At 49.1% G+C, this 24,863-nt stretch overlaps 6 protein-coding genes across 9 annotated transcripts; 5 read left to right on the top strand and 1 right to left on the bottom strand.

Annotated features, from left to right (window-relative positions):
* The first annotated feature begins 112 nt into the window (after positions 1-112).
* mettl23 (methyltransferase 23, arginine) lies at positions 113-1,952 on the top strand. 3 transcript variants are annotated; one of them, XM_049744538.2, is made up of 5 exons: positions 113-338; positions 1,014-1,118; positions 1,174-1,411; positions 1,488-1,572; positions 1,637-1,952. In XM_049744538.2, the coding sequence occupies exons 2-5, from the start codon at positions 1,035-1,037 to the stop codon at positions 1,803-1,805; spliced, it is 576 nt and encodes a 191-aa protein (XP_049600495.1). In that variant the 5' UTR covers positions 113-338; positions 1,014-1,034; the 3' UTR covers positions 1,806-1,952. The 3 variants fall into 3 exon arrangements, with proteins under 3 accessions (XP_049600495.1, XP_049600494.1, XP_049600493.1); XM_049744537.2 differs by having other exon boundaries at positions 113-353; XM_049744536.2 differs by having other exon boundaries at positions 114-704.
* Positions 1,953-2,220: 268 nt separating this feature from the next.
* casc3 (casc3 exon junction complex subunit) lies at positions 2,221-6,284 on the top strand. Of its 2 annotated transcripts, none has more exons than XM_049744511.1 (12): positions 2,221-2,444; positions 2,898-2,922; positions 2,995-3,050; positions 3,119-3,325; positions 3,546-3,736; positions 3,808-3,969; positions 4,078-4,820; positions 4,905-5,075; positions 5,152-5,250; positions 5,328-5,500; positions 5,581-5,768; positions 5,855-6,284. In XM_049744511.1, the coding sequence occupies exons 1-11, from the start codon at positions 2,253-2,255 to the stop codon at positions 5,725-5,727; spliced, it is 2,166 nt and encodes a 721-aa protein (XP_049600468.1). In that variant the 5' UTR covers positions 2,221-2,252; the 3' UTR covers positions 5,728-5,768; positions 5,855-6,284. The 2 variants fall into 2 exon arrangements, with proteins under 2 accessions (XP_049600468.1, XP_049600470.1); XM_049744513.1 differs by having other exon boundaries at positions 2,222-2,444; positions 3,588-3,736.
* A 94-nt stretch (positions 6,285-6,378) lies between these two features.
* On the bottom strand, positions 6,379-8,458 carry LOC125983353 (adult enhancer factor 1). Its single transcript, XM_049744527.2, has 3 exons — positions 7,937-8,458; positions 7,149-7,469; positions 6,379-7,044 (listed from the first exon to the last, which is right to left on the bottom strand). The coding sequence occupies exons 1-3, from the start codon at positions 8,262-8,264 to the stop codon at positions 6,632-6,634; spliced, it is 1,062 nt and encodes a 353-aa protein (XP_049600484.1). The 5' UTR covers positions 8,265-8,458; the 3' UTR covers positions 6,379-6,631.
* A 174-nt stretch (positions 8,459-8,632) lies between these two features.
* Positions 8,633-10,915, top strand: jmjd6 (jumonji domain containing 6, arginine demethylase and lysine hydroxylase). Its single transcript, XM_049744526.2, has 6 exons — positions 8,633-9,014; positions 9,278-9,666; positions 9,752-10,038; positions 10,208-10,343; positions 10,453-10,588; positions 10,661-10,915. The coding sequence occupies exons 1-6, from the start codon at positions 8,886-8,888 to the stop codon at positions 10,790-10,792; spliced, it is 1,209 nt and encodes a 402-aa protein (XP_049600483.1). The 5' UTR covers positions 8,633-8,885; the 3' UTR covers positions 10,793-10,915.
* Positions 10,916-11,214: 299 nt separating this feature from the next.
* On the top strand, positions 11,215-24,092 carry scn4ab (sodium channel, voltage-gated, type IV, alpha, b). The gene is made up of 33 exons (XM_049744487.2): positions 11,215-11,453; positions 12,399-13,476; positions 13,765-13,876; positions 14,741-15,692; positions 16,344-16,527; positions 16,652-16,783; positions 16,872-16,990; positions 17,255-17,344; positions 17,419-17,547; positions 17,627-17,712; positions 17,784-17,972; positions 18,064-18,127; positions 18,210-18,351; positions 18,411-18,608; positions 18,677-18,716; positions 18,786-19,021; positions 19,093-19,164; positions 19,236-19,328; positions 19,403-19,768; positions 19,862-20,054; positions 20,118-20,260; positions 20,330-20,399; positions 20,517-20,671; positions 20,757-20,930; positions 21,010-21,123; positions 21,185-21,457; positions 21,536-21,589; positions 21,700-21,837; positions 21,977-22,081; positions 22,169-22,439; positions 22,628-23,216; positions 23,357-23,501; positions 23,572-24,092. Exons 4-33 carry the CDS (start codon positions 15,595-15,597, stop codon positions 23,740-23,742), a joined length of 4,833 nt encoding a protein of 1,610 aa, XP_049600444.1. The 5' UTR covers positions 11,215-11,453; positions 12,399-13,476; positions 13,765-13,876; positions 14,741-15,594; the 3' UTR covers positions 23,743-24,092.
* LOC137841046 (matrix-remodeling-associated protein 7-like) lies at positions 11,250-14,855 on the top strand. The gene is made up of 4 exons (XM_068653445.1): positions 11,250-11,431; positions 12,399-12,547; positions 13,765-13,876; positions 14,741-14,855. Exons 1-4 carry the CDS (start codon positions 11,250-11,252, stop codon positions 14,853-14,855), a joined length of 558 nt encoding a protein of 185 aa, XP_068509546.1.
* Positions 24,093-24,863: the final 771 nt, after the last annotated feature.

The raw sequence follows: 24,863 nt of genomic DNA, 5'->3' as shown, positions 1-24,863 counted from the left end.
GTTACGTTTGCATGGGGACACGCCCCCTTCGCACAAGGTAACATGCGAACATATGACCGGGCTGCTGGGTCTTATTTTGAAGGGCCAGTCGATGACTTCCGGCCTCTTAGTGCGCAACTCCTGTTGTGTTTAAAGCGGCGTCACAACAATGCACCAACACTGCTTCAGTTCGACGCCTCCCACTTGGTTTCTATCCAACACACTCGGCTTCGATTATTTATTGCAAAAGGGGGAGAAAATCTCTCTTGTTGTTCACTCAGCCTGGAACCACCTTCACAGTCGACTCATACCGCAAGCCTCGTTTGCTGAATTTCTTGCTAGTGCTTCTGCTCTGACGTGTAACATTTTTCTTGGTACAAATGTTCTTTCTGGTGTGATGTACCGACTGCTGAGTTTCGTTGTGCTTGCATGACGTACAATTTGGGCAGATAATGTCGACAAACCGAGTAGACTTGGCTGCAGAGCGCAGCTCAAGGCGTGGCTCAATGTGGGGTGGACCGTAACGTTTGACTCCGCCCACACCGGAAAAGACAGATCGAGAGCGCCAAATTGAAGTTATTAGCTCCAAATTATGCTTATGTTTATGCTTATGCTAATAAATTATGGAAACGATGAGCCACACGGGACCCGACACCCCTGCAGTGACTCTGAAAATGTTCACTTTTGAAGATGCGCAGGAGTCGCTGCGTGTGTCCATTCCTGAGGTAAAACTCCCAGAAGACTGCAACAGGTTTCGCAAGCGAGGCAGTTGTGCGGCTTTTACTTAAATAGAGCCAGATTATAAAACACACGTTGTTTGCTTGCTTGTCGTCCCTTATTATGTTTTAATATCTGGTAACATCTGAAATGTCCCATTTTGCTCATGGTTCTCTAACGCACCTCGTATCGAGGGAAAACCACAAAGTGATACAGAGACTTTTAACATGTTATTTTATTTTTTTAAATAAAACATAACAACTGAAAATATGTTCCCATTTTAAGCATCACGATTCTTCTGCGATCATTTTTAACAGGTTCTAGACGCGCAGTATGGGATGTACGTGTGGCCTTGTGCGGTGGTGTTGGCTCAGTACATCTGGAGCAGAAGAGTTGATGTAAAGGACAAGACTGTGCTGGAGGTGAGGCTGGTTGACCTGTACGACGACGATGATGATGACATCTTTGCATCCACAGCTGGGCGCAGGCGTGAGTCTCCCAGGCGTGTTGGCATCCCGCTGCGGTGCCAAAGTCCTCTTGTCCGACAACGCCAACACGCCGGAGTGCCTGCAGAACTGCAGACGGAGCTGTGAGGCTAACGGTCTGCATGACGTGGTCACCTTGCCTCTCACTTGGGGGGAAGTCTCACCCCAACTGATCAAGCTTCCGCCCCTCGACTTAATCGTGGCGTCCGATGTTTTCTACGAGCCACGAGGTAACCCGCACCTGCTTGATTAACTTGTACCGCCTCTTTCCCTCCTTCCACTTGTGTCTCAAACAACTTGTTTCAGATTTTGAAGACATCCTGGTCACTGTGGCTTTTCTTCTGCGAAAGAACCCCAAGGCTCAGTTTTGGGTGACATACCAAGAACGAAGGTGCGTCTGCCTCCTTTTTCTTCTTCCTGCTCTCCCTGACATCATGTGTTTACACATCTTACAGTGCAGACTGGAGCATTGAGGCGCTGTTGCACAAGTGGAACCTGGCCTGCGTGGATGTTGATCTGGAAACGTTTGACGCCAACAAATCTGAGCTGGCGGGATCCAATCTTCCAGGGAACCACACCATTCAGATGATGATTATGACGCTCAAGACAGACAAGGACACGTGAAAGGCCATCTCCATGTTTTTCCTCTGAACATACAGTGACGTTTGGTTTTCATCTATGTGGCTTTAGTGGACATGATGGAGACGACGAGCAAGCAGAAGTGTCGGTCAAATGCAAAATGTCATGAATTAAACATTGATATTAAAATCACGTTTGTAACATACAAGCTGACATGCAACATTAGGGAAGCATGGAACCCACCAATGTGTGGAGTAAACAGAGTGGCATTTCTTTTTCCTTTTTCCACACACGCACATTCACACCGTCACATGCGGGAAGCGACTCCCACAGAGTGGCAAACTTGTTCGAACAAATTTGCAAGTATATTCGATTTTTTAAGCTAGGGGCGCTAATGAGCAATGCGTAAGAATACGCCGATGACGAAGAAGAAGTCGTTTCCCCCCCACAATGCATCTGTGCGTTTCCAGCATCATTCCTGTGGAAACTAAGATGGCGGACCGGCGGCGAAGAAGGAGGCGCGCGTCCCAGGACAGCGACGACGATGACGACGAGTCCGCTTCGGGCTCGGAGAGTCGTGAGTCGGGCTCCCAGACGAGCAAGAGCCGAAGCGTCAGGGAGCCGGAACCGGTGGAAGCCGCTTCCGTTCGCGTCGAGGCGAAGGAGGAAGCGCAGTCCGAGTGTGTGAGTGCTTTTAGCTTCATGCTAACGTTAGCGCGCCCGCCAGGCGGCTTCCTGCGACAAATCGTCATGGCGAGACAAAAGGGTTCTTTCAACTTCAGTTCTTGTTTTCCAAGAAACCGTCGTCTTAAGGGAGTTGACGTGAAGATGTCAAACGTGTCCATGAAGCACAGCGCTAGGGGTGCAACATTGAGCTTACTTTTAGGACTTGGTTTCAGTTCCTTGCGAGTGACGTAACTTTGTTTAATGTTTCTTTTCAATCAGTTGTTTTTTATGAACTTCTTTCCCAGTTTCAGTCTGCGTTGGCCACTAGCTTAAGCCGGTAGGATGTTAATGGTCCCATGGAGAGTTTATATAAGGACACTAAGGATTATTAAGGAATAAATTATGGCACAGGACCTTTAAACATGTCTTTGTTATTTTGGCGTGAACGTTTGTTTGTTTCCTCTTTTGCAGGAAAGTGAAGATGGAGTAGGAGAAGGTAAGCTCTCATTGGTCATTAATTTGTGCTCCACTTTGCACTTGGGTGCTTGACACAACTTGCACTCTTCAGCCGTCCTCTCGGACTACGACAGCGCAGATCCGGAAGAAAATGCCTCCCACTCTGAGGTAAAGGCGCCACACTGATCCCGTCGCGAGCTCGACTCTGGGGAAATGTTAACTTGGTCTTGGCGTAGGGAGCGGAGGAGGAAGAGGACGTGGACGGATACAGTGACGAAGAAGTTCAGGTGGCGGCGGCGGCGGCAGCCGGCCACTCCACACTCGTCACTACGTCTGAACCGGCGCTGGGAGAGGATGAAGGAGACAGCGAAGAGAGGAGTAAAGAGGAGGAGTCGGAGGAAAAAGGGAAGTCTGCAGGAGAGCGGCAGAGCGGCGACGGTCAGGTTAGCGGCGCCCTCGCTTCACTCGTTTTTATACCGCACGTCATTTTTGGTTTGACATTTAGTGGACTTGATGCACGAAGCATTTCTGTGTTCAGCAGGGCGGAAATAGTCAAGTGACAGTATGATCACCCGGAACAAAAATGTGTTGCTTTCACGGTCTTGCAATTACAATTTTAAATTGTTCGGTGGCATTTGTGTTGCCATTTGGGCAATCCGGCAGAAATGCTTCCTGTTACACTCGCTCACGTCAAGTGACCCGCAGGAGTCGACCGTGGACCCGGAGACCAAAGCGGGAGGGCAATCGGGCCAGCAGCTGGATGACGACGAGGACCGCAAGAACCCGGCTTACATCCCCAGGAAGGGGCTCTTCTTCGAGCATGATGTCAGAGGCCACACCCAGGAGGAGGAAAGGTATTGGCGTCTCGCTTGGTCAGCTCCGTTGGGCAACGGCGTCTCACCTTATGCTCTTTTGCCCCGTCCAGGCCCAAAGGCCGGAACCGGAAGCTGTGGAAGGACGAAGGCCGCTGGGAGCACGACAAGTTCCGTGAGGAGGAACAAGCGCCCAAGAGTCGTGAGGAGCTCATCGCCAGCTATGGCTACGACATCCGCAACGGCGAACGGGGCTTCATGCATCGCCGACAACGGTAAAACCAGCACAACCCCCTTTTCTGAAAAATGTATGGCAATGCAACTTTAAGGGTGGGGGGAGCTTTTCTTTGGGGGCCCTGTCTTAGTCTAGTTTGTGTGCACAGGTCATCGGTGTCCCCCAACCGAGAGCAGCGATGGCGTGACGGCGGAGAGCGACCAGTGCGCTCCTGGCAGAGCAATCGGGGAGGAAGAGGTGGCGGTCCTGCCCGGGGCGCTCCGCCACATCACGCATCTCCTGCCTCCGTCTCGCTTGCACCGGGCCAGCGCAGCAACGCCTCCCGTGGCCGCCCCTCCCACTTCCCTTCACAGCAGCCCCAGTACGGCGTGAGCGAATCGCACGCTCCTCAGCTTCACGCCAGAGAAAGAGCGGGTCCTAAAGCCCTGCCCGAGTCGCTGGCCGACAGGGGAGGGCGCAGTGGTGGGGTGAAGGTGACCGATGACCCCCCCGTTAGCCAGGATGCCCGGCTCCCGAGTAGCGGGACGCCATCCGTTCAGCACGCGCCGTATCGGAGCACGTCGTCGAAAACACAGCCGCTGGAACAACGAGGGGGCCCCCCCTCTGCCCAACCGTCCCACGCGTCGCCAACCCCTCGGGAAGCTTCGCCTCCCGCTGAGCGACCCGTCGAGAGAAAGTCGTACTCGCTGGCCCGCAGGAGTCGCTCTCGGCCAACCGAGCTGGGCAGCAAGCAGAGTTCGGTGGAGACGCCCGCAGCAGCGGGGGCAAAGAGCCCGACGGGGGCAGGGGGAGCCGTGGCTGAGATAGACCAGGACGTGGCTCGGCTGAGTCTGGTGTCGGGACAGACGTGGAACCGAAGCCCTGCCTCCTACGTTCATGCGGAGATGAGAGGTGAGACGGAACACAACGCTTTCTTTTTTTTTTTTTTTTTTTCTCAAGGAGGTGTGCTACCGCTTTGTTTGTTGTCATCCGCAGGCCTGAGCGGCGGCTTGCATGTCCCCGGCGGGCCGTCGGCGTTCTCGGCTTTGGACGAGATGTCGGGCAGCTCCAACCGAGCCAAGCGTTATTCGTCCCAGAGGCAGAGGGGCGTTGCAGAGGCGCCACCGCTACACATGGGTGTCATGGAGAGCCACTACTACGAGCCCAGTTAGGATTTTCTCTTCGTTCCTCTTCATTGTAATTTGAGTTGCTAACAAAATGAATTGCTGGTGTTGTTTTTTAGTAACCTACCAGGGACCAATTTACACGCACAGCGACGGGCCGGCCCCCATGGCGCCTCAAGGCATGCTGGTCCAGCCCGAGATGCACATCCCCCATCCAGGTAGATCTTCAATACAAATGCGCTCAACCATGTTGAATATATTTTTTTAATGCTTTTTGTGTGTGTCACCGCCTCAGGTCTCCATCCCCACCAATCAGGAGGTCCCATCACAAACCCCGCACTCTACGGAGGCCCTCCTGTACCGCTATCACCAGGGCAACCGCAGCAACTTCTGCCACCGCCGCCACCTTTCTACCCACCGCCAGGGGTCATGACCTTCCCTTATCCCACCATGTACCCGAGTCCTCAGGTATGGCAAGAAAGGGCACACCGTCTCTAAACGGCGCATTGTCGCCGACATGAAACTAAAGATGTGCCTCCCGTGCTCAGGGTCAAACGCAGGTAACGTACGGGGGCGTGACCTATTACGACACGATGCAGCAGCAGGCGCAACCCAAACCTTCGCCACCCCGCCGCACATCCCAACCCGTGACCGTTAAGCCCCCCCCTCCCGAAGTGCCCTTTGCCTCCGAGTGACCCGCGCTGCCCCCTTCCGGACCGGGTGCACACAAAAGCAGGTGAGCTCATTTTAGCTCAGGTGACCGTTCAAGCAATATTCCCACACAAATTAACTTTGTCGTCCTAATTGTGTTTGTTTGTCAAGTCCGACTGGAGCTTCAGTCCGTCTGGATGGGCGAGTCATGTGACCGTCAGCCCCTTCCAGCGTGTGTCTCCGGACGGCGGTGGCCTTCCCTTCCTCGGAAGTCATGCGATCGCGTTCCCCAAATGGCCGTAAGCCTGCCCGTGATGTTCCGGGCAAGAGTAAAATTGTGGACAAACTAGTTTGGAAGGTTCCGGTCCATTTGAGTTTGTGGAAACATGGCGAGGGGGAAAAAAAAAAAAAAGTCAAGATGGCAATGTAGTCATTTGTTGTTTGTTGGTCACAGGAGAGTCTACACCTTAATTTTGAACTGTTGCAACGGTAGTTCTTTCGTTTATTTTTTCATTTCCTTTCTGAAGTATTTTTCTATGTTTGTTGTATTTTGTCTTTAAGCAGTGAAACGTGACCCCCAATAAAACCACTTTTCACCATCGCCTCCTGAAGCGCTGCGCTTGACCAGCTTGAAGTTGATGAACTGAGCTGTCAAACATGGCAGAACCTTGAATGTTCTCAGCAGGTTGGACAAGTACATTTTGAAACCTTTATTGTACCGCAGATCATTGAAGAGCAAATCAATAAATACAAAAAAGGAACTTTTGACCTGATGCCCAGCACACTGGTCACTATCAAATACTTTATTCGCTAATGCAGCTAATGTTTTAAAAATGCTAATTGGCAGAACCTGGACTTACAATTGGGCAGAGGGCAGCCATCTTGTGTTGCCACTGTTAATGACTATAGGGTAGCTAGGGCGCGATTCCTAACACAGCTGCACGTCAGTCACGTGCCAGCGCCAAAGCTTACAGTGCCGTCGTGCTTGTCGTGCGCTTTGTGGTGTGTGTGAGTGCGAGCGTGTTTCTTGAGCGTGTCTCCGTCACTGAATGTGCGTCGACACACAATGCACCTGTACGGCCGCTCGCCCGTGTGAATGCGCACGTGCCGCCGCAGGTTTCCCCGCTGGCTGAAGCTCTTGGGGCAGAAGGTGCAGCGGTGCGGCCGCTCGCCCGTGTGCGTGCGCACATGCCGCCGCAGATCGGCCGACTGTGCGAAGGATTTGCAGCACCAGTTGCAGGCGTATGTTTTGCGTTTTTGGTCCAGGTGGAGGCGCAGCCGGGATGCCTGAGCGAAGACCTCACCGCAGCGGGGACACTCGTACACGATGGCGCCTGGCGCCGCTGTACCCCCAAACTGGCCTTCAAAAAACAACAGTCAGGAAATGTTGGCAGACAAATCTTTTAGCTTTTCAAATAATTTTGCCTTTATTGGCGGTCGCTCATCTCGGCTCGATGGATTTTACCATTTCTTTCCGCTTCCTGTTGCTCCTTCGCCATGCTGACATCAGTCCTTCCCTCAGAAATGCTCACATGCACGCTGGCCACGGCCAACTCTGCACAATTTTTGCGAGACGTGACCTTCAACTCATCCTGTTCCTGTTTGATGACAGGAGGGGGCGGAGCCTCCTCTCTGAGTGGCGGGGCTGGCGCGACAAGCACTTTGGGTAAGGCCTCGTCTGGGCGGGGGGCTCCTGTACGCTTGGACGTGCTCGCCGGGGGTGTTTGGATGCGATTGGGGGCACACACTTGCTCCAGGTCACAAGCAACAAGACGCGTGCTGGAGCCTGAAAGCACAGAAGAAAAAAACAACAGAAAATTGTGACTTTCAAAACTGACATTCTTCCAAACTCAGCCAGTGAAGGGAGATCAGAAATGGGAGTCATGCCAACTGGAAACGTTTGAGGGAGGACTGATAGGCTGACTCCAAAATACATTATGCCAAAATAATCCAACTGAGATGTAACAATGGTGTGTTCACTGTTTCAAAGTGCTCTTTTGAAAGGAGAAGCTTGCGATGAGTAAGGTGCCTAAGATAAGCAAGGAAAGTGATGGATTTGACAACAGCACCAAAATACGGATCCAATAGCAAATGACGTCATGTCCGAATGTAACGAGTAGGTCACGTGCAGCCTCCTTGTAAACAAGACTTTAGCAAAGCGTTTCAAGATACATTTAGCCGTGCCTGCAAATCTCTGGGAAAGACTAAAGCGCTGCTGCCATCATGGGCTTATCGCCCGCTCGTTTTCTTTACCAGGAGGCTGCGGCCGGGCCCGAAGCTCGTCGTCAGGCAGCCTCAGGAAATCGCCGAGCTGCCGCCGCAGGCTCTCGTTCTCCAGTCGCGTTCGTAGCGTCTCTTCCCGGTACTCGCTCACCGCGTCCTCCACTACGTCCACGATGTCCCGCAGCACTTGCATGAGCCGCTCCGTCAGGTAGCCGCTCAGCACGTCAGCTTTGTTCGAGTATCCGATTTTGCTCATCTTTCTTGACTTGAATTGAAGCGTTCGTCGGAGCGGAAACAAACACTTGACACACCGGAAATCGTCTCTTCCAAACGCGTTCACAATATTCCTGTCTGACATTTACCGAACACAACAAACAAGTTTTGATGATATTAATCAAGCACGAGTCAAACGGTCCCCCCCCCCCCCAAAACAAAAGCAAATAATAAGCGTCGACGAGGGAAACAGGTGGTTGCAGTTCTTTCCTTTTTCCACTGGGTAGCAGCAAAGATGACTCCAGCTGCCTCAACATTTTCCTATAAAACAAAAATTGTAAAAAGGTAACTCAGCGCCACAAAAAATATTTGTACATGTCATCATTTGTACTTTTGAATGTATATTTGAACCGGAAGAAAGACCCTGCCTTATATGAGAATTGGCCAATGAGCGGTCGAATAGGTGCTGAGGGGCGTGTCCCACGATGACACCGGCTTGCGATAGCATTGTTTCACTTTGTTTGCCTCTGCTGCTGCTAACGCAACTAGCTTCTACCTACTCGCCATGCAGGTGCATTAATCGTGAGCATCCTAAGTGTCATTAGAGTAAACATGTAGCTACGTTTGCTATGTTTCAACGTCTTATCAAGCAGTTAGCCCGTCCGCTCCATTTCAGTTCCGCTGAGAAGCGAAAGAGCCCACAAAGCATTAGCTCCTTGTTAGCTTGCTAAGTTAGCGACGCTTGCTGAAAGGAGGGAAGGAAGGAATGAACCACAAGAGCAAGAAGAGGATTAAAGAGGCCAAACGGAGTGCCAGGCCGGAGTTGAAGGACTCTTTAGACTGGATCAAGCACGCTTATCATGACACTTTCAACGTGTCGCACAGCTCTGTCAAGGTAACTGGCAATTAGAACGCGAGGCTCAGCTAAAGGCTAACAGTCACGCTGACGCTCTTTCGAGAATCTTCTCAAGAATCTTCCTCAACGTCATCACACAACCCAATGAACACTTGTTCATCCCTAGCAGTACTAGTACTATAATATCATCTGTGCAATCACAAGCATGCACACAGACGACGAAGTCAGCGCCAAGAGCACTGTAGGCTCGTCCAAATGCGCGAAGGTTGAAAGTGTGCTTTTGTCCACGTTTCTCGCCACAGGACAATGTGGAACGAGTGGACGCGCAACGTCTGAGTCCCGAACAGTTCATCGAGCGCTTCGAGAGGCCCTACAAGCCCGTGGTACTGCTCCACTGTCAGGAGTCGTGGCCCGCGCGGCAAAAATGGACCTTGGAGCGGCTCAAGCGCAAGTACCGCAACCAGAAGTTCAAATGCGGTGAAGACAACGACGGCTATTCGGTTAAGATGAAGATGAAGTACTACGTGGATTACTTGGAGAGCACGCGCGACGACAGTCCACTGTACATCTTCGACAGTAGCTACGGCGAGCACGCCAAACGACGAAAACTGCTGCAAGACTACCAGGTGCCCGTCTTCTTCACAGACGACCTCTTTCAGTTCGCTGGAGAGAAGCGGCGGCCGCCCTACAGGCGAGTGGCCCTTTCAGGACCTTTTGTACCATAGTGCCTGCTGTGTTGATGTTATTTCATTAATTTATAAATGTATTGTCATCAGGTGGTTTGTGATGGGCCCCGCTCGCTCCGGCACCGGCATCCACATCGACCCTCTGGGCACCAGCGCCTGGAACGCGCTGGTCCAGGGCCATAAGAGGTGGTGCTTGTTCCCTACCAACACACCCCGAGACCTCATCAAGGTCACACGTGAGGACGGAGGCAACCAGCAGGACGAGGCCATCACCTGGTTTAACGTGGTCTACCCTCGCACGCAGCAGCCCGGCTGGCCTCCCGAGTTCCGACCGCTCGAGATCCTGCAGAGACCCGGAGAGACCGTCTTTGTGCCAGGTCAGTGGGAACTCAAATGATCATTTTAGTCACCACGTAGTTGAGCACACACAAGCTGTAAGTCAAGCGGGCAAAAGTTCCAAGCCACATTTTGTGGTTATTTTTATTCTAACCTTTGATATTCGTTAATTGGTCTCGTGTATTGATGTTTTGGTTGTCATGGTAACAGGCGGCTGGTGGCACGTGGTGCTCAACCTGGACACGACCATCGCCGTCACGCAGAACTTTGCCAGCACCACCAACTTCCCCATCGTGTGGCATAAAACTGTACGAGGGCGCCCCAAGCTGTCCAGGAAGTGGTACCGGTAAGAAGCGGACGAGAAAGATTATTTTCATGTCCGACCACCAGGGTCATGTGACCTGGTTGAGGCGTTATGTTAACAAAGATGTTGGTTTTGCGTGTGTGCCGGTAAGGATTCTGAAGCAGGAGCGACCCGACCTGGCGGCGCTGGCAGACAGAGTGGACCTGCAGGAGTCGACGGGCATCGCGTCTGACAGCTCCAGCGATTCATCCTCATCCTCGTCGAGCTCGTCCGACTCGGACTCCGACGTGCGTTACGCTGATGTTGCTCGCTCGCTTCTTCCTTCAGGCACTGATGCTTTTCCAACGGTGTGCCCGCAGGCCGAGTCGTGTTCGGAAGGCGATGCGGCGTCCCACCGCAGGAAGAAGAGACGCACGTGCGGCACAACAGCTAACGGGGACGCCCGTGGTCACGATGACTGCCTCAGTAAAGAGAGGAGCTCATCGCGATGATGACACAATCGACGCACCTTCTGTTTTTTGTTTTTAATTTTGACCGTAAAGATGTCCAGGAAGCACATGTGCCTTGTCAAACATCATTTGTGTTGATCAATAAAATGTTTTGTAAGATTGAAATGGCACTGAGTGACGTCACTGCCAGGCTGCGGCGCTGTACACACTCGGGTGTGATTTATTTATCGGGGCAGGGGGGGATTCACTCAAGCTTGATTAAACAAAGTGTGTTTCCTCACAATGGCAGCAGAATTTTCTAGTGTGTGACTATAGTCTTAGCTGGTTCATCTGGTAAGGGTGGAGGATTTTAGGGAAGGGCAAAGAGCTTTATTTTTATTTTGAAACGGGACCGGACGTGTGTGTGCCAGGAGGCGTTTCCCGACGCTTAACGCGGGATTACTAAAGAGAGCGCGTCGCAGGTGCGTGCGCGCCCCTCCCTCCCGTCCCTCAGTCCGTCATGGACCGTCAAGTGGAGCTGGAGTTGGAGCCTAAAGTCTTCGTGTTCACCGCGCTCGCCCTCCTGGTGGCCGCCGCCGTCCTTTTTCGCCGTTGCAAGGCCGGCTCGGTCGCCTCCTGCCCGACTGCCGCCTCCGCCTCCTCCGCAGCCACCTGCGCAGACGACGGACCTCCGTCCAGGCGGTCTGGTGATGATCAACATCAGGTTGTCCCTCTTTTCCAATTGAATCAATCACGCGGATAGTTTCACTTTAAAATCTCGACAAGATGTGACCAAATAATCGATTAACAAATGACCTTATCTTCCCCTTATTTTGACTCGTCCTGTTTTAATTCGTTAATCGCCTTGGCAAGATAAGACTTGAAATAAATCTCCCACGCGGAAACATGCGACAACTCGGCACGCGCTGTCTTGCCTTAATTGAACTTTGACTAGTTAGATTTGCAGTGAAATTGTACACTGGGCGAGGTGACGTCGGATGTATCAAAGGTGTGTTGAAGGCTCACCTTTAAACTTTTAAAGGATATTGTAGAAAACATGCGATTTTTGATCATGTTTGTTGAATACACAGCAAGCAACCTGGACACTCGAGTCAATTCAGCAGGTGAGGTGCATTGCGAAAGTCGCTTTCAAATGAATTTAACTTTCACCTCTCCGCTTATTGAATTGTTTAGATTATTGTCTAATTTTTGTTTTGTTTTGACTTGACATCAATAATAAATCCTCAAATTTATTTCCCGAACCAAGTATCCTCGTTTTGTTTGAGTTTGAGGTGACTTTTCATCCTATTGTTTGGCGCCCCCTAGAGTCCACAGCGCATCTCCTTGTCTCGCTTAATGGCTTGGCTCATGACGACTTTTGCATTGTGGCGTTTGGATGAGGGGGGAGGTGGGGTCTGTCAGCTTGCAGTGTTGTGGCTGCCATATGTTGAAGACTTCACGTGTCACAATGTCAGCAGCAGGCTGTGGCAGCTTGCCAAGCACTTACCTGACCTGCAAGTGACAAGATGGACAGTTTGAACACTGCTCATTTAAGGACCTTTAAATGCACTGCGTGTTTGAACAGTGTTTCGTTTTGTTTTGGTTTTTCATCAAAATTGAATCAAAATACATGTGCTGAGACTGACCTTTTGATCTTTGGTCTTTCTAGGCTGTCCCAGAACCTAAAGCAGATACAGCAACAGAACCAGAAACTGTCCAAGAGTCTACAGAAACTGCCTCTGCAACAGAAGACAGCCTCCCTGAACCAGTTTGTGGCTCAGAACCTGTTTCAGAACCAGAATGTGTTCTCAAAGCAGCGTCGATGCCAGACACACTTTTAGAACCACCACAGAGACTTAAAGTCTTAGAACCTTTGCCCGACCCTGACAACAAATCTGGTGAAGAAAGAGTTTCTGAACCCAAGACAGTTTTAGCATCTCATTCAAGTTCAGAAACTGCCACTCAACCAGAACCCATTGTAAGACCTGAACCAGAACCCAAACCTGCACGTAAAACACTTTTGGCACCAGAACCAGTTCCTGAAACTGCTGCTGAGCCAGAACCTGTACGTGAAACACTTCTAGCACCAGAACCAGTTCCTCAAACTGCTACTCAGCCAGAACCTGTACGTGAAACGCTTCTAGCACCAGAACCAGTTCCTCAAACTGATACTCAGCCAGAACCTGTACGTGAAACGCTTTTAGTACCAGAACCAGTTCCTGAAACTGCTACTCAGCCAGAACCTGTACGTGAAACACTTTTAGCACCAGAACCGGTTCCTGAAACTGCTACTCAGCCAGAACCTGTACGTGAAACACTATTAGCACCAGAAGCGGTTCCTGAAACTGCTACTCAGCCAGAACCTGTACGTGAAACACTTTTAGCACCAGAACCAGTTCCTGAAACTGCTACTCAACCAGAACCTGTCATAGAAACACATAATGTTCTCGAATCCTCAGTAAAACCTCTACTGGACCAACTTTCAGATGCAGAGCCCTCTGACCCAAAACCAAAAGCAGTACTCCTAGTTTCTGAACCAGTATTACTAGCTCAGGTCATTCCAGAAGTAGAACCAGCTCCAAAGCCAGTGTCAGAGCTACAGTCGGAATCAGAACCTAAAGAGGTCTTACAGGTTGTGACGGAAAAGGTTCCGGTCCCACTGGATGAGTCTGTGTTGCCAACACTCTCAAGATCTGACCAGGAAAAGCCTCCAACCCCTGAAGCTAATGCAGCACCGGAGCTCAATGGTAAGAAGGCTCACACGATGGTAGAAGTCTGAGCAACATTTCTCACGTGTGAGTTGTTGTCGTCCGACTTCCACTCAGTGAGGGAATCAAACAATTGGAGCAGTCGAATGCAGCTTATGAGCATGTGCGTGTCCTCCTCGATCGTTGCTTCCCAGAAAACCATAAGCTCTCATTCTGGCAGGCCAAAGAATTAGTCGGCTGTAATTCAATTAAGAGATTCATCTGCTAGCTTGCCGTGTCATGCCTCATCTGGACGGCTTACAAGAAAATATCCCGCTTGTGTTGCAGCTGCGGCGGCGGCGGCGGCGGACGACGACGACAAAGTGACGTTCACGCCCGGGAAGAAAGCAAGCAAGTTTGAGACGCTGATGACCAAAGAGGAGATGGAGGAGGAGCAAAGGTCAGCGAGTAGGAACCTGAAAAGTCAGATGAAATGTAATTTGTTTTGAAGGCTTTTTTTGCCATATCAACTCGTTCATTGCCATTGACGATTATAACCGCCAAAGATCCATTTGGTGGTGAAGTGGGGAAAAAAAAAAAAAATTTCTATCTCACGCTTGTTCTGATTAGGGTCAGTTCAAGTTGAGCTGGAATCTCATCCATCTTGCGTGAAAAGGCAAACTACAATCTCGTGGCGCATACAAAGACACAATTATTCACATTCTGCACACTGCATTGCCTCACTGGTGAGGAACTTAAACGTTGCGTGCACAAGTCGGGTCAGTCGACCACTTCCAAAGAGAGCAACAAGAAATAATGAACTTTCAAGTTCTAGTTCTGTGCCTCGAAAAAAAAAAATTCATTCATTTTTTTTTTCTTTCAGCTAATCCGTGACTTCGAGAAAACCGAACGGAAGACGAGTCAACTAAAGCATGTGATGATTTTGAAATGCTGAAAGTGGATTCAATAGGGGGGAAAATAGAAAATAAAATTACTTTATGCAAACAAGTAGAAAGTTTAATTACTCCCTGTCTATCGATCCAAGTTTTTGAAAAAAAATGTTCGGGATGAACATTTAAGATCTTTCGGAATCAAAAAAGACAAATGGAAGCAAATATCTCTTGTTGATGTTTTGAAGGTCATTTGACACACTTTGCAATCCCTCATTGGTTAATGAAACCTTGTATCCATCCATCCATCCGTCCATCCGTCCATCTGTCCATCCGTCCACCCATCTGTCCGTCCATCCATCTGTCCATCCATCCATCCATCCATCCATCCGTTTGTCCATCCATCCATTCGTCCATCCACCATGTTCTCCCAGGGTGCAACAGGAGCAGCTGGCAGCTATCTTCATGCTCCTGAGGGAGAACGCAGAAGCTCTGGGTGAGGTGACGGAGGGCGACATGGAGGAGCAGCTCAAACTCTACTCGCTGTGACCACGTCGCAAAAAGTCATTGCAGGTCGTTGGAAGCCATGTGAACCCCCCCCCCCCCCCCTCCCCCCTACACACACACACTCAAAAAATGAAATTGGCCACAGTTGGTTCAGGATTTCACAATAGGGACGCAGCGGAAAATTTTTGACGCAGGGGCCAAGAAGCCAAATAGTTTATTTGTTCTGTAATAAAATCTCCAACCAAAAGTTGGACTTAATTTTCTTGGGTTAGTTTTGTCATGTGATCGTTAACATTAAAGTGCAACTGCAAAACATTTGTGAAGAGGCGAAATACTTTTTTTCTCCCCACATCTGTTCTAAGACTGCTTCCCACACAGATGTGCGTATCTTTTCGGATTTTTGACGGCCTTGAGGGATCAGCCTGTTGCGCAAGACTGCTTTGCAATGCGCCAAGTTATCCACAAAAGGATTCATTGGTTAAACAGCAAAGCTCTGCTTTCTGCCAGATGTTTTGGAACAATACACAACATATTTCCGGGAAAATTGGCTCCGAAGCAGATATTCTTCTTGTGAAAAAAAGAGGCCTCTATCGTGAGGTCCATGAAGGGACACACTGTACAAAAGTTCTTTGAAAAGATTCTCATAGAGGATTCGAGACATCGCCGTGGCAACAGAACACTTGGGAGGGGTCAACCCGAAAGTACAGAAAGTACTGAAGAGCTGAGTGGAGAAGCAGACCATATTGAAGAGAATCATCAGAGCACAGTGTGAGCTGCAGCCATGAGAAGAAAAACATTTTGGGACTTTTGGGGGAATTCAAAGGAGCAAGAAGAAGTTGTGAGGCGAGCTGCTCAACTGAAGCCATTCACTTCGGAACTGTGAGTTGGATGCAGTAAACAACCGTGCACAGATTTTAACCCTTTATGCATTTTTTCAAGTACTGTTTTCCGCTTTAGCAAAGTTAAATTAGAGCTGGTCTTGTACACAAAAATATTTTGAAACAGTTGCACATTGTTAGCTAACTGCCTTTAAAAAAAAAAAAAAAAAAAAAAAAAATTATGTAACCTTTTTGTTCAGGCAACTCATTGTTTTGAGATACAAATCTCAAGTTCAACCTTCGGGTTATGAGATCAGGGGTGTCGAATCCGGTTCCAAAAATTAGCTACTAATCACACACAGGTAAACAAGCCAGCTAGCTCACCTACCTGCTGGTTGTTTACAAGCAGCTGTGGCTAAAGCCAAAACATGGTAAGGATTTTCTCCCTTTTGGACCTGGATTTGGCACCATGGGTGGAGATTGCATGGTCGTCCTGTGCTGGGTGGGTTTCCCCTGCAACATGGTAATTTCATTAAATACTCAGTTATTCCTCAGTGTAAAAGTTTTTGCAATTTTAGTCAGTGTTTTCTCTTAGAAGTGGCCTTGGAATTGAAAACCATCACAAACAAGTAAAATATCCATTTATGAATAAAATACAACCCAATTGTTTTTTTACGCTTTTTCTGCACGCGTTTTTTACTTCCACACACAGGAAAATGTTGCTGGGTAACGGTGCTTTGCGGGCACAGTTGGAGAATAGCAAGATGGTGTCTTTGCTGCCCCCTGCTGGTACAAATGTCTTCAGGCACTTTACACCTGGCTCACTGAAGGAGATCCAACGATGCCGTGAAGTCCAAGAAAAGGAACAACAGAAAAGAGAAGACGAGAATATCTCGGTAGAGTTGGAAGTTTTTAAGAAACTTGACTCAGCACTCTCAAGTCGTCTTCTGCAATTGAAATGAATGGAAATGCCACTCATCCGTTTGAGCCGCCCCCAAAAAATTCGAGTTCTCTTATTGGCAGGTGACAGTAGCGAATCCAGCAGGTGACTTGGAGAGTGGCAAGCCCCTTCCTTTCATCTTTGGGGACCCATCCCCTGAATTTGTCAACACCCCCCTGGAAGATCTGGATCCCTTCTACCAATCACAGAAGGTCTCTGAGCGCTGTCCCTTTGGTGAACTTCATCTCTCTGCAGATATTCTTAAATTATTTATGATCTATTCTGGCGTTGTCTCTACAGGTCTTCATCGTTCTGGATGGACAAAAGGTCATCCACAGATTTAATGCAGATCCTGCTTGTTACATGCTGACTGCCTTCAACCATGTGAGGACCTCTGCCATTAAGGTCCTCCTTCACTCATATCCTTTAAGCCACTGGTGTTAAATCGTATCGAGAAAACACGATGACACAAACAACTCCTTATTCTTTACAAATCTAAACACTGCTTTTTACTTGGGTTAGCTATCGATTATAAATTTGAGTTTTAAAATTACATAAGGGAGAGTCAAAGGATGGTCCATCCTTGCGACGCAATACCGCCCCCTGGCGGTATTGGTTTATCTATACACAGAGCTGTCCGTCTGTCTTATTATTGTGTGGGTTTGTTTCTTAATCACTTTCACCTTTTTCCGAGCTTTTATCCTGCTTACCATTTTGACCAATTGCGTGTTCATGACCGTACAAGAGCCTCTAAAGCAGACCAGGATTGTCAAGTGAGTTACTGACTTGTCAACACCTTGCCAGTGTGCGCAATTATGCCATGAAAGGCCTTTGTGTGGTTGAGCAGGTTCGCTATTATCGCCATCTACGCAATTGAGGTGCTCGTCAAAGTTGCGGCTCGAGGTTTCTGCGTCGGTCGGTTCACCTTCCTCAGGGATCCGTGGAACTGGCTGGACTTGGTGATCATCAGCACGGCGTAATGCGCAATCACACTTGCCAGGAGACGGATGATGATGATGATGATGAAGATGAAGAAAAAGGTGCTCTCTTTTCAGATATCTGACGGAAATGGTCAATTTGGGCAGCCTTTCTGGATTCCTACAAGTCCTCCCAGCACTCAAGCTCATCCCAGCCTTACCCAGTGCGTGCGCATGCATGTTAGCCTCATCCCGCGCCAGCCTCATTTTTTATTTTTTTATTTCACCTCATCAGGTGTGAAGAAAACACTCGGAGCGCTCACGCGAGTGGTGAGGAAGATGAATCACGTGATCGCTCTGAGCCTGGGGTGTCTGATCGTCCTCGCTGCGCTCGAGCTGCATAACTTTATGGGCTACTTAAGGAGCAAGTGTATGGTGATACCCTCAAGCAACGACTCGTTTATAGACCACATCACCGACCCTGGTAAGGAACGTGACATTGTTTTTTTTGTTTTTTTTTTTCTTCCTCCATCACATGTGTGACGTCTGCTTGAAAATATTCCATTGTCTGACAGCAAATTATTATTACCTGCCTGGACACACTGAAGCTCAGCTGTGTGGAAACCGATCCGATGCCGGGTACGTGAATGGCGAACACGATGCGCTCGCCGATCAACTCTGACTGAATCGTGGTGACAAGTCCCCACTTTGGATCGTTTAGGACCTGCCCGGAGGGTTTTATTTGTCTGCTTGGGGGGCCAAACCCAAATTACGGCTACACAAATTTTGATTCCTTTGGCTGGGCTTTCCTGGCTCTACTGAGATTGATGACTCAGGACTTCTGGGAGGACCTTTTCCGACTGGTCAGTGAAAGTCCGTTTCCGGATCACGTCAGCATGTGACCTTTGGTTTATCTCTGCAGATATTGCACTCAGGTGGCAAAAGCTACACCATCAACTTCTTGGCGGACATTTTGCTGGCCTCTTTTTCTCTCGGGAGTCTGATTGTGGCAGTGATCGCCGTGGCGTTTGTGGAGCAGAAGCAGGCGGAGACGGCCGAGGCCGAGCAGAGGAGCAAAGACTATGCTGAAATTGTGGAGACGCTGAAGAAGCAAGAGAAGGTCAGATGAGGTGGAATTTACTAAGTCATGCTCCAGATCTAAATCAGTTGACGTGTGTGTGCGTGTAGGTGGACGGCAGTGGTGGCCTCGACGAGAAGCCCCGTTCAGGTGTCGACACACCCAAAACACCACCTGTGGCGATTTTTGGCTTTTTCTCAAATTTCGCTGTGCTTTCAGAACGTGAGGACGAGCAACGGCCATGTTCGCCGTGTTGCTCGGCGTTCACCGCCATCTTCATCAAGTGGACTTGTTGCGACGGCTGTCGGCCTAAGCAGCTGCTCCACCGCGTCGTCTCCGATCCCTTCTTCGATCTCTTCGTCGTCATATGCCTCCTGCTCAACATCACCTTCATGGCCATGGAGCATTTCCCCTTGACGTATCAGTTTGAGGAGATGCTCTCTATTGCGGCGCTGGTCAGTCCGGAGTCATTTTTTGTAGTCGTCGTCATAAAGTTCCAAATGAACTTACTTACGGACCTTCTCAGGTCTTCACGATGATTTTTGCAGTGGAGGTAGCCCTGAGATTTCTGGCCACGGGTCCCTACTTCTTCTTCCAGGTTCCAAATTGGCTCTTCACTTTACCGTGACAGCAAATAGCCCGTTTGGTTTACAAGAGTTCTAATTCCAGGTTGGATGGAACATCTTTGACATGGTCATTGCTGTCATCACGGTGCTGGAGTTGGGATTGATGTTCATTTCTGGACTGAGCTTTTTAAGATTGGTGAGTTCCGTCACTTGACTCATTCCGTCTTTCCCTCGGGATCAATTAAGCGTCTCGCTCGATTGGCTTCCCAGGTCTGTGTGATGAGAGTGTTTAGGTTGGCCAGATGGTGGCCCAACTTCAACGCGTTGCTCAAGCTCATCAGAAGCTCCTTGGGCGTTCTGAGGCGCTTCACTCTTCTTCTGCTCATCATCATCTTCATCTTTGCGGCCATGGGATTTCGAATCTTTGGAAGGGACTACAAAGAGAATGTGTGTCGCATCTCAAAAGACTGCTCGCTTCCTCGCTACCACATGGCAGATTTCATCCACGCCTTCCTCCTCACCTTCCGAGTTCTTTGCGGAGAGTGGATCGAGACAATGTGGGATTGCATGCAGGTCGCAGGGGAGCCTGCATGTCTTTTCTTCTACGCGACTATGGTGGTGGTCACAAAGCTGGCGGTGAGTCACCAAAGAGCACACACAACTTTCCAGATCTTCTTCGACTATCTTGACCAATCCAAGGATTTGTTTAATGTCTTGGCCATCTTGCAGCTTTTGAATCTGTTCTTGGCCTTGTTGATCAAATCACCCAACGGAGATCATCAGACAGCTTCAGAGGTAGAAGCACAAAAGAATCTGCGGGTGGCCCTCAACCGGATCAGCGGGGCCGTGATGGGCGTAAAGTCCCAGGTCCTGGGGCATCCGAGCAAGAAGACGGGATGGAAGGCCAATCTGAATCCTCCTGGTAGGAACCAATTTCTTGTTTGCTTTCTCTGTCGCGGGCCATCATGCAGAATCTCACTGTCAGGTCTTAAGAGCGATGAGCTGGACAAGAAGGAGTTCTTGACACTTACTTTCGTAAACACCGAAGAGCCAGAATCTGAAGTCAAGACCTGTGATGAAGCCTTCAAAAGTGCATCTGCAAATAGAGATGCTAATGAAGAAAATAACGTAAGTTCACTGATGTGTCTTCATCATGAGATCGCAACAGGTGCTCAGAAGAAATTTCTTCTTTGCTAGCACGGCGACTCGGGAGCGGGATTGCGCAAACCCGACGACCGAGACACACCTGCCCAGTGCTTCTGTGACCGTATGAACAAACATACACACACACACACACACACACACACACACACACACACACACACACACATGCAGGTTTACATATCAAAGCAGGAACCGATCACCGCCTGTGTGTGTCTTTCAGAGTGTTACCGTTGCTGTCCAGTCCTCAACATGAACTCATGTCCAGCAGGACTCAAAATCTGGTCCAACTGGAGGAGAATGTGCGTCTCAGTGGTTGATAACAAATATATTGAGGCTTTTGTGACCTTTGTAATCCTCCTGAGCAGCTGCGCTCTGGTAAATGTCGATTTCGCGTTACACCCCAAAAAGTCATCCTCGCGTCATTGAAATATTGACGATGACAAACGCGTCTGGAGCGCAGGCCGTCGAGGACATCTATCTGGAGAAGCGAGTGGTGCTCAGGAGCGTTTTGGAGTACGCCGACTACGTGTTCACATGCATCTTTGTGCTGGAGATGCTTCTCAAGTGGTTCGCAGGTGGATTCAAAAAGTACTTCACCGACGCCTGGTGCTGGCTGGACTTCGTCGTTGTGCTCGTAAGCGCGCGCGTTCGTGACGTCAAGCTAGCAGACCGATAGAAAAATCGTCAAGTGAATTTTTCTCGTCGTCCGCCAGATATCTCTACTCTCCACGTTTGCTACCCTTCTGGGCGTTCCTCAGCTGAAAGCCTTTACGTCTCTGAGAACTCTGAGACCCCTCAGGCTATTGTCCCGCTTCAGCGGCACAAAGGTGAGCGGACGCCAGGACAGAACTTGGTCAAACTGTCTACAAGTTCTTCTCTGGTCCTCAGGTGGTGGCGACGACACTCTTCGGAGTCTTCCCGGCCATCTTGGACGTGTTGCTGGCTTGTCTGACCCTCTGGTTGATCTTCAGCATAATGGGAGTGAATTTATTCGCCGGGAGATTTTATTCCTGCGTCAACGGCACTTCGATGAAGCAAGACGTCAACAACAAGACGGAGTGCTTCATGCTGATCAACTCTAACTACTCTGAAGTCCGCTGGCACAATCCCCAAGTCAATTTTGACAACGTGGGGATGGGCTTCCTCTCGCTTCTGCAAGTGGTCAGTCCGACGTCTGCTAGATCTGCTCATCATCTCAACGACTATCCTTATGATTGATTGATTGATTGGTTTTGTCAGGCAACTGTTAAAGGCTGGTTGGACTTAATGAACTCAGCAATGGACTCCAAACAAGTAAGTCGACCTCTGCTGATAAAATTTAAAATGCGAATAACTAGCAGGTAGCTTGAATACATTGCTCACTGTGTGTGTGTTTATGTGTGTGTTTGCGTGTGTGTGTGCAGATTGACTCACAGCCAGAGTATGAGGCCAACGTGTTTAAATCCTTCTACTTCGTCTTTTTCATCATTTTGGGCTCCTTCTTCACGTTCAACTTCCTCATCAGCACTATCATTGAGCACCTAAAGTGGCAGAAGGCCAAGATAGGTTCACACACGCACACACACACACACACACACACACGCACACACACACACGCACACACACTTTCCTTGTTGTTCTTTTTGTGTTCTTGCACTCATTTAAGTTGATTTTTAATTTTTTTTTTTTTTTTTTTTTTACTTGGGAGCAATGGGAATTTTCATGACACAGGACCAGATGACACTGTACGATTCCCTGAAGGCGTTCAGCCAGAAGAAAACCCAGAGGTCTGTTCCCCGGCCACAAGTGAGTCCAACTCCTCTTCTACCTAAACAAACACGGCCTGATACATAGTTTTAGTCAGATGCATTTTTCTGCCGTGTCCATCTTCAGAACAAGATTCAGGGGTTGCTCTTTGACCTCGTGACCAAAGACTTCTTCGATATCGCGTTCACGGTGGTCGCTTGTATCCAAGTGCTGGTCTTGATGGTGGGAACGTGGGACGAAAGCATGGAAAAGGTCAAAATTATCAACTGGATCGACTTTGCTATCATCGTCATCTTCACAGCCGAGTGCGTGCTGAAGCTCATTGCGCTCCGACGGCACTACTTTGCGTTTGGATGGAACATCTTTGACTTTGTGCTGGTTGTTCTCTTCATTTTGGGTAAGTCAATGACACAAAAATAACACAGGGGGGTCGTAAAAAATCCTGAAAAAATCGGAAAATACCCAAAAGTTAATTATCTGGCCATTGCACCTGGGGGATCCAAGTGTAATTTTTGAGAACCCTGCCCCCCCTTTAACTCCGCCAGTGAAGTCATTAGAGTCATTGTTACTTTCTTTATCCTCCAGGATTGGTCTTGGGAGATGTGGTGGACAAATACTTTACTTTTACGCGTCCATTCTTCAGCGTGATTCGATTGACCCGCATCTTCCGGGTTCTTCATCTCTTCCGTTTCGCGAAGGGAGTCCGAAGGCTGCTCTATATTTTGATGAGGTCACTTCCTGCCCTCTTCAACATCGGGCTCTTCCTCTCCCTCATCATGTTCACCTTCTGCGTCTTTGGCATGCAACACTTTGCTTATGTGAAGAAAAGAGCTCTGATGGATGACGTGTTTAACTTTGAGACATTCGGGAACGCGTTCATCTGTATGTTTACCATGACAACGTTGGCCGGGTGGGACGGATTGCTCCGGCCCATCATGAGCGGGCCGCCGGACTGCGATCCGGACGTGGGAAACTGCGGTCGACCGGTGGTGGGCATCCTCTTCCTCACGTCTTATGTGATCATGTCCTTCCTGGTGGTGGTCAACATGTACATCGTCGTCATTTTGGAAAATTTCAATATGGCCGCCGAGGAGAGCATTGACGAACTCTGCGAGATGTTTTATGACACGTGGGAGAGGTTTGACCCACACGCCTCAGGCTTGATTCATTCCAGGTGAGTTCCAGCTGCCCAAACTGGGTCCATGTGAACTAAAGTTTCACTTTAAGAGACAAATAAGAAGATAGCAACACATTGTTGAGATGAAGCTCTCTGTGAGCGCTGACACTATCTGATAATCTTGCACTGCCTTTTAGCCAGCTGTCAGATTTCTGCGACAGTCTGAAAGAGCCGCTGAGAATCGCCAAACCCAACGGAATCAAAGTGAGCAACATGGATTTGCCTCTGGTTCCTGAAGACAAGATCCACTATTTGGACCTCCTGTTGGCCCTCACTGCTAAGGTCATGTGATCTCATTTGTTGGTGCTTTTCAAGTTGCATTGCTGAGAATTCCATTTGTGTGTGCGTGTAGGTGCAGGGAATGTCAGGAGAGAGGGATCAACTAAAAGCTCGCATGGAGGAGAAGTTCAAGGCCCGCCATCAAGCCATCAACAAGCGGGAAGATGACGCCGCAATCATCATCCAGAGAGCGTACAGGAAACACGCAGCGCAGTCCCCAGTCCAAACGGGAGCCCAAAATTGAGACGTAGAACCGTGAGGTGTACCCCTCACAATGTGCAGTGACAACTTGACGCATTCTGATTGTCATGTGGTCTGTGTAGAGGTTTCCTCCGACCCCTAGAGGGCACCAACTTTCAACGCTCAGATCAACAAAATGTTAACCTGAAGTATTTTACTAACCGTATCATACTAACCATTTTCATCGTGTATCCTACTTAAGCTTAGTCTTTGTACTTTGGAGCCTCACTACAAGACGATATATACATTTACTAAACAGCAGATATATCTTATATTATGGCAAAACAAGTGTTTAATTTCTTGTTGACATGATTGGAGGGATGAATATGAGTAAAATCTTTTTTTTACCACCAACTTTTGGAGCCTTGCTTTTTCATCAATGAATGAACGATGAATACATTTTACTTTGTGCTTTGCTTTGCCGAACCCATTTTTGCACTTTCGAGCTAATATGAAATGCCAGTTTATTTTTTAACTCCAGTCCTGGAAAATCAAGGTCACCTGATGGCCACTTTAACGGTCGCCTTCATCACAGCCTCTCGTTGCCACGGAGACAAAATGCGGGCGCTGCTGCTTAAATGCAAGGCTTTGCATCGGCTGTCGGACGGCTGTGAATATTGACGCAACGTGAAGGTCACTGTGATGAGTCCAAACAATCAGCTGTCATGGGAAACTTCCCAGAAGGAAATGGAGCTTAGCTCAGCTTACCCAGAGTGACTCAGCAAAAAACTTCTCACTGTTCAATTTGACTCTGATTCGACTTGGTAAAGTTACAATATTGTTACGCCGATACTATTGCCCCGATACTAGCCAACTTGCATTGGAATCTCTGTTCCCGGTTTTATTCTCAAATTAAGAATGAAATTATCGTGATGATGGTGGTAACGGATGGACAGAAGACAATGATGGTGGATGGACAAACGACGATGGATAGCGTCCTTACTTGCCCGAGGCTGCTATCGCCAAAGGGAAGCGAATCGTCAACCTACGGCATTGCATTTCTGAGACAAACACGTGGAAATGTCACTGAGCACATTGCTGACGTGCTGTTGGTTGTTTTTCGCCGGCGCCGCTCGTTAACATTCATATGTGTCGATGTGTCAATGTCCCAAAACGTTGACTTAT

Source organism: Syngnathus scovelli, chromosome 16 (genome assembly GCF_024217435.2).
Source record: "Syngnathus scovelli strain Florida chromosome 16, RoL_Ssco_1.2, whole genome shotgun sequence".
NCBI classification, from domain to species: domain Eukaryota; kingdom Metazoa; phylum Chordata; class Actinopteri; order Syngnathiformes; family Syngnathidae; genus Syngnathus; species Syngnathus scovelli.
Note: the sequence above shows the minus strand (reverse complement) of the source record. Positions and strands in the feature narration are given on the sequence as shown.

Excerpts from the sequence above, each read along its gene's own strand:
- mettl23 (XM_049744536.2), top strand. The coding sequence starts at position 603 with ATGGAAACGATGAGCCACACGGGACCCGACACCCCTGCAGTGACTCTG. Across the intron at positions 1,119-1,173 it reads AGGACAAGACTGTGCTGGAG|CTGGGCGCAGGCGTGAGTCT; the intron begins GTGAGGCTGGTT and ends TTGCATCCACAG. Across the intron at positions 1,573-1,636 it reads GTGACATACCAAGAACGAAG|TGCAGACTGGAGCATTGAGG; the intron begins GTGCGTCTGCCT and ends CACATCTTACAG.
- casc3 (XM_049744511.1), top strand. The coding sequence starts at position 2,253 with ATGGCGGACCGGCGGCGAAGAAGGAGGCGCGCGTCCCAGGACAGCGAC. Across the intron at positions 3,970-4,077 it reads TTCATGCATCGCCGACAACG|GTCATCGGTGTCCCCCAACC; the intron begins GTAAAACCAGCA and ends TTGTGTGCACAG. Across the intron at positions 5,251-5,327 it reads GATGCACATCCCCCATCCAG|GTCTCCATCCCCACCAATCA; the intron begins GTAGATCTTCAA and ends TCACCGCCTCAG.
- LOC125983353 (XM_049744527.2), bottom strand. The coding sequence starts at position 8,264 with ATGTCAGACAGGAATATTGTGAACGCGTTTGGAAGAGACGATTTCCGG. Across the intron at positions 7,470-7,936 it reads GGCCCGGCCGCAGCCTCCTG|GCTCCAGCACGCGTCTTGTT; the intron begins GTAAAGAAAACG and ends CTGTGCTTTCAG. Across the intron at positions 7,045-7,148 it reads ACAGGAAGCGGAAAGAAATG|GCCAGTTTGGGGGTACAGCG; the intron begins GTAAAATCCATC and ends TGTTTTTTGAAG.
- jmjd6 (XM_049744526.2), top strand. The coding sequence starts at position 8,886 with ATGAACCACAAGAGCAAGAAGAGGATTAAAGAGGCCAAACGGAGTGCC. Across the intron at positions 9,015-9,277 it reads TGTCGCACAGCTCTGTCAAG|GACAATGTGGAACGAGTGGA; the intron begins GTAACTGGCAAT and ends TTCTCGCCACAG. Across the intron at positions 10,344-10,452 it reads CTGTCCAGGAAGTGGTACCG|GATTCTGAAGCAGGAGCGAC; the intron begins GTAAGAAGCGGA and ends TGTGCCGGTAAG.
- LOC137841046 (XM_068653445.1), top strand. The coding sequence starts at position 11,250 with ATGGACCGTCAAGTGGAGCTGGAGTTGGAGCCTAAAGTCTTCGTGTTC. Across the intron at positions 12,548-13,764 it reads GAATGTGTTCTCAAAGCAGC|CTGCGGCGGCGGCGGCGGCG; the intron begins GTCGATGCCAGA and ends CTTGTGTTGCAG. Across the intron at positions 13,877-14,740 it reads GAGATGGAGGAGGAGCAAAG|GGTGCAACAGGAGCAGCTGG; the intron begins GTCAGCGAGTAG and ends ATGTTCTCCCAG.
- scn4ab (XM_049744487.2), top strand. The coding sequence starts at position 15,595 with ATGAGAAGAAAAACATTTTGGGACTTTTGGGGGAATTCAAAGGAGCAA. Across the intron at positions 20,400-20,516 it reads TGCCCAGTGCTTCTGTGACC|AGTGTTACCGTTGCTGTCCA; the intron begins GTATGAACAAAC and ends TGTGTCTTTCAG. Across the intron at positions 20,931-21,009 it reads TGGACTTCGTCGTTGTGCTC|ATATCTCTACTCTCCACGTT; the intron begins GTAAGCGCGCGC and ends GTCGTCCGCCAG.